Source organism: Henckelia pumila, chromosome 1, assembly GCF_033568475.1.
Source record: "Henckelia pumila isolate YLH828 chromosome 1, ASM3356847v2, whole genome shotgun sequence".
In the NCBI taxonomy this organism is placed as follows: Eukaryota; Viridiplantae; Streptophyta; class Magnoliopsida; order Lamiales; family Gesneriaceae; genus Henckelia; species Henckelia pumila.
The window spans coordinates 146406409-146414959 of record NC_133120.1 but is presented as its reverse complement, the minus strand read 5'-3'; the positions used below and the strand labels follow the sequence as shown (position 1 = coordinate 146414959).

The 8551-nt window shown below is 38.9% G+C and overlaps 1 protein-coding gene across 1 annotated transcript; it reads left to right on the top strand.

Annotated features, from left to right (window-relative positions):
• Window positions 1–1642: 1642 nt before the first annotated feature.
• Window positions 1643–8332, top strand: LOC140879730 (uncharacterized). Its single transcript, XM_073283593.1, has 3 exons — window positions 1643–3164; window positions 5881–6320; window positions 6632–8332. The coding sequence occupies exons 1-3, from the start codon at window positions 1701–1703 to the stop codon at window positions 8094–8096; spliced, it is 3369 nt and encodes a 1122-aa protein (XP_073139694.1). The 5' UTR covers window positions 1643–1700; the 3' UTR covers window positions 8097–8332.
• Window positions 8333–8551: the final 219 nt, after the last annotated feature.

Below are 8551 nucleotides of genomic sequence, written 5' to 3'. Positions count from 1 at the left end.
CTAGAGATATCCAAATCCGATCTCCACCCTAAAAATTGAAGATCAAGATGTTTTGAAGCTGATCTCCAAATTTCAGCTCAATCCGACGACTAGAACTCGAGATATGATTTTTAAGAACACTGCGTTGTGGCAGGGAGGTATGCACGGACCCCGTGTATGGGTCTTGATAAGGGTCAGTGCATCTTCGTAAAAAAAATCGGCATTTCAGTTTAATGCACGGACCTAGGCACGGACTCTTATCCAAGGTTCGTGCATGTCGCAGAATCATAAAAAATAGAATTTTCGGATATTAAAATCCTTAACTTATCGGATTTTATTTTATGGGCTTTCAAAGACATATAAATAGAAGATTAGCATACGTGAGAAGGGGTTCGAATCGCACGCAGAGATCGTGAGGCGGCTAGGGCGGAGATTGAAGATTTGAAAAACACTTCATTCTAGTTTCTTCTTCTTATTTATTTTATTTTTGAATTATTGTTTTCAATTATTGAGTAGTTTTTTTTTCAACCAAGATGGCGAGATTGAGCCGAAAAATTTTATGTTGAACATGTGGATTTTGATTTGGGATTTTTGGATGTTCATCTAGATTATTGATTTTTGGATTTAAATTTGTCTTGTGAATGATCTGATCAATTGTTTGTTTGATTGTTAATTGATTCCAAGTCGACAGAGGAGGAATGGATTTTTATCACTCCGTTAATCAACACAAGGTTAAATTGACTAGAAATAGTATTCGGTTTCATTGTGCGATTTTAGGTGAAAATTGAATCTCATAATTCCTAATGCATTTGAATTTGATTTGAATTATGAAAGATTGATCCGTCAATATTTGAATAGGTTTAACTGTTATAGAAATAGACTGTTAAATAAATTAGGAGAATTTGCCGTAATTTAAGATTAAATATGGATCCTAGATTTGCCACTTGTTTGCATAATTTGTTTGGTACCTTCGTGTGTCTTGGTTGTCTTATTTTAATTAAAAAATTTATTCTTTAAGCTTTTTTAATTCTTATTGTTTTTAGTAATTAAATTTTTATTTAATTTTTCGCACTCCTATTTTTTATTATTCTGTCTAGATTAAGTAAAATAATTAATTCTTGAGAATTGACTACAGTCCTTATGGGATCGATACTTGGACTCTCTGTCCACTTTATTATTACTTGACCTAGTGCACTTGCTAGTAAATACCGAATTAAGCGGTCACAACCCGATTGAATTCAATTATCCAGTTCACGTCATATGCATGCACATATAGGTTTGTATACTCATATTTATGTACTGGACATTAACGTTCACGTCCTTATTTTTCATCTTGGACACCTAATTTCACGGAGCAGGCCTCAGATTGGATGATGCTGGCAGGTGCACCCTGATGTTCCGAGTTTGTTTCTAATGTTTCATTTGGATTGTTAGTATGATACACTTTTAGATTTGGTTGTATTATAATGTTGGTTCGAGGTTTGGTACCATTAATCATTGTAGTAGCCTGATGTTCCGAGTTTAGTTGTGTACCATTGATTTTTTTTATTTTTTATATTGGGAGGTTGGAGGGTCTACAAAGTCTTGAACCCAAGACCCCCAAATTGTGGGAGATTGGTGCCACTAGACTAACAAGGCTTGGGCTACAATTGAGTTTTAAGTATGAGAATTTGTTACTGAAAAATAAATAAAGTAAAAAAGGGTGAAATGAAGGGTGAGGTATGTCGGAGCCGTCACTGAAACCCCTGTCCCCCATCGAATGGGAGTCGCTGATTGACGATTACAACCACGGCGGCGCCGCCCGTCTGCATCGTTGGACCTCCCTTAACTACTCTTCCACCCCTCTTCTCCACCTCTGCCTCTCTTCCCTCCTCCGCAAGGATTTCTCTCTCCAACTCAAACTCAACCTCCTCACCTTCATCGAGCAGAATTCCGCCTCCCTCTTCTCTCCCCATTCTTTCTCTCGTCTCCTCGACTCCCTTCGCTCCGTCGTTCAGTCCACCACCGACCCTTTTCCCCTCAAAGACCAATTTCTCATCTCCTCCACCGCCATCTTCATCTCATGCTCCTCGGATCATGATGCCGATGGTTTAAAAGTCATCATCTCTCCTGTTACTGATCTCGTCGAGCTCTTGTTGACTATCATCAATCGACCCAATCATGGAGTCGATCGTCACACACGGGGCGTCGCCTGTGAGTGTTTGCGGCAGCTGGAATTGGCATTCCCTTGTTTGCTCTCCGAAGTGATTCCCAACTTGTGGGCTTTATGCCAGAATGAACGAACCCATGTATCTCAGAGTTATGTCCTGCTCTTGTCCACAACTTTACTTAATGTTGTAAAGCTGAAACCTAGTGCTAACCTCCTTGCCTCTATTAATAATGGTTCCATCCCTCTGATCCCATTTAACGTTCCGCAGTTTTTGATTGATGGGAGTGGTTGTGGTTTTGTGTGGAAGGAGAATGAGACATCTTATAGGGAGTTGAGGAGAGTTATGGCATTTTTGCTCGAGTGGCCCCTCAATTTGACACCCTTTGGGTTGATGGAGTTTATGGTTGCTATACTTCCTGTAGCTGAAGAGCTGGAACTTCAGGCTTCTTTACTAAGGGTGCAGTTCTCAGGGCTCCTCAGCACGTATGAACCACTGCTTTGCCATGCTTTTTTGGGAATGTATTTGAAGTTTTTGGACTCTTTTCAAGGGCAAGAAGCAGAGGTTGCACATCGCCTTTTGTTGTTGTCTAATGACTCCCAGCATCATCTGGTTTTCAAATTGCTGGGGCTTCACTGGTTGCTAGGCTTCTTTGGTTTGATTGCTACTAAGGATTTGGGGAGACAGAAAAGCATCATTGACATGAGCAAAAGTTTTTATCCCACGATTTTCGATTCGTTGGCTATAAAAGCTTTGAAGCTTGACTTGATTGCATATTGTTCTGTTTTGCTCTGTAGTCCTGGAGACGCAGATGGTTCAGACGGTGTGGAGGCGGGCACAGAGAGTTACCAGGTGAAGCTATTCAAAGATGGCCTTGTTTCTACATCAGCTTTCAAATGGTTGCCTCCATGGAGCACTGAAACTGCAGTGGCATTCCGGACACTCCACAAGCTTTTTGTTGGGGCATCTCCGCATTCTGATGGTGGTTCAACTTGCGTTGGTGCTCTTGTTCAATCCAGCATCTTTGTCACGGCTCAGGTATGCCTGAGGATTGAATATATGTTATTTTCCTTTCTTTTCTCATTTGTTTGCTTTTATCGGACTTGTTTAGCTAATTGTCTATCGTTGTAAAAGTTTCAAGTTTTTGGATTAGTAAACTTATAACCATTGTCACGGCTCTACTAGCATGTCTGCTCGTCAAACAAAACTTAGCTGATTATGAAAGGTTTTTATTTGCAAAAATCTTGAGTTTGGACCACAGAATATTATTCTATTATATGGAGCCTTTGGGTCTTTAGAAATTATTGTGCAATTTGATTTTTAAATTGTCACAGCTCCATACAATCCCAAAATCTGCCTCAATCCAAAGGAATATACGTCTAAACAAGGCTCAAGGCTCAAATGTGTACAAATTGACTGGATGATGACACAATGATAAATAAAATTGTGGTAACAAAAGTAGAAGACATTTTCTTTAAGCACGGATAACAACATGACGTAAGCACGGATAACAACATGAAACAAACAATGTTATAGGCACGTAGGTGATGTAAGCATATAAATCCGATACAAAATAGGTTACATGTATTAAATGGCTGTAACATACGGCGTACCTTATCGAAGCATGCACACGGTTAGGAGAATCAGGTACATCGAGCAAAATCACTCTTGAATGATCAAAATAACATGATAACTATTAAAGACTTGGGATATAGTTTTTTTTTTTTTTTTATCAGAAACAGAAATATTATTAAAGTAAAAATATTTAAATTACAAATGTGGACCAGTGATCCACTAATCCTCAAAAGAGGTTCGAGTAAATCTAACTCAAAGCTAAACTCCAATCCCTATACAAATCTGAAATAGCAAAAGGTTGAAATTCTTTGATATTGTGTAACCAAGTTGATCCGCTCAGCTTTATCTTGTCCCAACTAACTTCAATCGACTTTGCTTCATCTTGAAAGATCCTTTTGTTTCTTTCAAGCCACACGGTCCAACAAACACAATGCACTAACACCCCCCACAAAATTTTCCCCCTAGTTCCCAGTGCCCAACCCCAATCTGTTCCAAGTAGCTCTCTCGTGGTGCCTGGAGTCACCCAAGTCAACCCCACTTCCTTCAGCAGCATCCACCATTTCTTGGTATATCATTAGTTGAACACTTAAAATTTTGTAAAAGCTCAAAAGCAAACAAACATCATGACATGGTGGATAAACAATGTCACAGCTTCACTAAATAAACTTGTCCCTTTCGTAAAACTTGAATAAATTTCTGCAGCCATGGGCAGATGCATGTTCGATAAAGAAGTGATAAGCTGTACTGAACATGGCAACACAGATATATGCCCTGTGCATATTGGGGGTTGTAGAGCACAGACTTGGGAATAGATCCTTGTCTGGGTCCATTGGTCTTCTGGAAGCAAATTTTGAAAATTTTCAATGTATTTTTTAATAAACAATTTAAAACAAAATTCAATGGGATGTTTTGGGATGTTGCATGCTCTGTAGTTGATTTCAGAGAGAGACTAAACTAGTGAGTTCGTATTTTTTGCATGGATTTTGTGGAGCAGTTCAAGCATTGAATAGTGTAATCCATTTTTCATTTAGAAACATTGCTTCATAAGAGCATTTGTCACAATCTTTAGCCCAGGTCACTGAGCATGACAAAATATATTTTAGAGGCTGTAGAATACGGAGTACGTGTAATACAGCTCACAAGGTGATGATAGCATAAGCAAGGATGTTCCCAAAGGGATTTATTTAGATTTAATTAGGATTCTTCTTGTCATGTTAGGATGTTTGATTTATCCATATACAAATTTAGGTCTAGCAACCTATATTCTCATTATTTTTACTAGTATAAAATAAAACCCAAGTGATGATAATAAAATTTAAAAAGTTTGGAAATTTTTGCCGATGGATGAAACGAGGGAGAAGTAGTTTGTTTCGTTCCCTTTGAATGTGTTCTATTCATGTATTTTGTTCATGCACGTGCATGTACGGGGAGGATACTAAGGATGAGGTAGTGAGGGCTCATGGTCTTGCACTTTTTTCGTTGATGTAATCTCATGCCTGGTGCCCCATTCTTCTCAATGCTTAAGTACTTACATGGGTGGTTTGTGGAATGTTTTTACGCCTTTTTATGTAGTATCTTTGAATGATAGAACAAAGAAATGAACTCAAGATAGCAAAATCGGGCGATTCATGCATATTCACCAGCGTTGTAAATGGCGGTAGCCGGTAGGCAGTGGTGGGGCAGTCCTCAGCGGCCTATGCAGTGCCTAGGCGGTAGATTTTTTTTTTAACTATTTTTATTACATAATTATCTATAATAATTCAATATATGTATAAATTAAATGTGAGTGATTGGTTGACTATTATGTTTTAAATTGAAAGCATATAATGTATTAACAATTAGGGTTTTTTAAATTCTGTTGACTTTTGATTACCTCACTCGCCCGTCTCACCAGCCTCACCTGCATTGCCCACCCCGGCTCACCTTTTATTGTCTACAAAACCACCTAAGGCTTAGGCGATGCTGTCAATGGCCGCCTCCCGCCTAGCGGCCGCCATTTAGAACACTGATATTCAGCTGGATAGGGACATTGACCACATGGTGGTGTGTTAATAACATTGTAATTGGACCTTTAATTTTCTTAATCTTTATTGATAGAAAGTATGAGCAAAGTTTTCCATGTGAGGCTCATTTACATAACCTGCACTGACACAATTATCTTTTCTTTTTTGTTGTGCAGAAGATGCTAATGGACACAACTTCAGAATTTCAAGGATTGGTTCCGGTCACAGTTGCATGCATTGATCGCTTATTGGGATGCCACAAACACCATTGGTTGGGAGAGCATCTTCTTAAAACACTTGATAAGCATCTGCTTCAAAAACTCAAAATTGACTACAGCTTGGGATCTTACTTCCCTATATTTGAAAGAATTTCTGGAAATGATAAAGTTTCGCCGAGTGGGTTACTAGAGCTCCTCAAGAAGTTCATGCTTTTCCTTGTAGGGAAACATGGTCCTGATACAGGGTTGAAATCTTGGTATCATGGCAGTAAAGTTCTTGGCATTTGTCGAACAATGCTGGTTCACCACCACAGCTCTAGCTTATTTACTGGATTATCTCGCCTTCTTGCATTTACATGTCTGTATTTTCCTGATTTGGAGGTTCGTGACAATGCAAGGTATAATCCAGATTTCCTACCTTCCGACTCTATTTTATCCAATGCATAACCTTCTTAGCTTATGAATGATCTTCATACTATTGGTAACATATGTCAAAATTCTACTATTGAAAAAATGTTGTGCAGTTTTAATAACTCTGTTGTTTCAGCTCTGCCTTAGTTATTTGTACATTCAGTCTAATATGATTTAACTTGGGTTAAACCTTCACTTGTTGAAGATATGTTAAAAGCAGTTGAAGACCCTGTTTCTGTAGTTTACTCTAGTCATACACGCTTTGAATTTTTCTCTTATTTAAGGTGGTTTATTTCAGATTCTACCTGCGAATACTTGTTTGTATACCGGGAAAGAAGCTCAGACAAATTCTGAACACAGAGGAAAGTTTGCCAGGCGTAACTCCATCTACTCATCCTAACTCATTCTTTAACGAACAGTCTCCTCAAACTGTACAGGGCCTTAAGGGATCCAGCAATATTGCTTCCTATATTCACGTCGAACGGGTGACGCCTTTATTGGTAAAGCAGTCTTGGTCCCTGTCTTTACCAAATACGCATGCCAATCCTGACAAACCTGGTTTCTTGGAAGGCATCTGGGATAATGAACCAGCAAGTGAGGAAAAAGAACTTGCAATAGGTGCAAGCATTGAAATTATCTCAGAAAGTGAACGACTCCAACAGCAAAAAGAGCCTCTACGCGTGATGGACTCTAAAGATTCAGAGATTGTTGGAGTATTGAGAAGGCATTTTTCATGCATTCCAGACTATAGACATATGCCTGGGCTCAAGATTAAGATTTTCTGTGGTTTGGGATTTGATGCAGAGCCATTCTGTAGTGTATGGGGAACAACTACGACAGACAGTTTTTCAGATGTAGATAAACTACCTGCCATTTATGCTACTGTCCTGAAGTTCACTTCTTCTTCTCCGTATGGATCAATTTCATCATTTCATAATGCATTTCTTCTTGGCTCAACAACTAAAATTGATTCCTCTTTGACCCAAGCCGATGCATTAGCTATTGTCCCAGTGGATAATGGTCATAGAGAAACATTCGAAGCTCCTGTATGTTTAGAATTAGAGCCGCGGGAGCCAGTGCCAGGTCTGGTTGATGTCTTTATTGAAACTAATACAGACAATGGTCAGATTATCCGGGGGCAGCTTAGCAGTATACCGGTGGGAATCGAAGACATGTTTCTCAGGGCTATTCTTCCAGATGATTTGAAAGGAGATGATGATATGCCTAGTTATTATGTGAACCTATTTACCGCATTGTGGGAAGCCTGTGAGACAACATCGAGCACTGGTAGGGAGACATTTGTCCTGAAAGGAGGCAAAGGGGTTGCTGCAGTGAAGGGAACCCGATCGGTAAAATTTCTTGAAGTTCCTATGACATCTCTAGTTTTAGCTGTTGAACGGTACCTCGCACCTTTTGTGGTGCGTGTTATTGGTGAACCACTTGTTGATATGGTGAGAGCTGGAGGGGTGATAAAAGATACGGTGTGGAAAGATTTCAGATCAGATCCTTTATCTGAGGTATCTAGTTCAAATGTTGGCCCTCTTTATCTGAAGTATGTGGGAGATGAAGATGGAAGTGGGGATCAAATCCCTGGTAGGAAAAATATTGGTGTCTTTGACATTTTGATTTTTCTTCCACCAAGATTCCACCTCCTTTTCCAAATGGAAGTACACGATGTTTCGACTCTTGTTCGGATTAGAACTGATCACTGGCCATGCTTAGCTTACGTTGATGACTATTTGGAAGCTCTTTTTCTGTATTGAAGCATGTTGGATACCTCGGAAATGGTTTGTGGTTTTGGTGATGTGCCTTTGAATTTCACTTTTAAATTCTTTTCTGTTTGCTAGCCTTGTATAATAGGCATTCCTGTGCTTGCATTTGGATTTTAGTCGGCCACAAATGTAAGCTTTTGAGGTATTAGGATAGGATTTTCATAAAACGATCATTTAGAAATTTTTTGATTGTATCATAATTTTTGTTAAATGAGAAATTATGTTTGCTTAATGCAAATTCTCACACTTCTTTCTCAGCACACCAATAATGGAATAACCATCTAACTTCATGCTTCTATTCTTTTTTATTCTCCGATGGCTAATTTCTCTTTGACCAAACAAGTGTAACCCATAAGTGATCCACACTTTTTTTTTTTTTGACTCACGAGAACCACTTGCGAGTAATAATATTTTATTAATACTAGCAACCGAGGCACATACGTGAT

Bases quoted from the DNA above. Each gene is read 5' to 3' on its own strand.
- LOC140879730 (XM_073283593.1), top strand. From the start codon at position 1,701: ATGTCGGAGCCGTCACTGAAACCCCTGTCCCCCATCGAATGGGAGTCG. The intron at 3,165-5,880 runs GTATGCCTGAGG...TTTGTTGTGCAG, and splicing joins GCATCTTTGTCACGGCTCAG to AAGATGCTAATGGACACAAC. The intron at 6,321-6,631 runs GTATAATCCAGA...GGTTTATTTCAG, and splicing joins GAGGTTCGTGACAATGCAAG to ATTCTACCTGCGAATACTTG.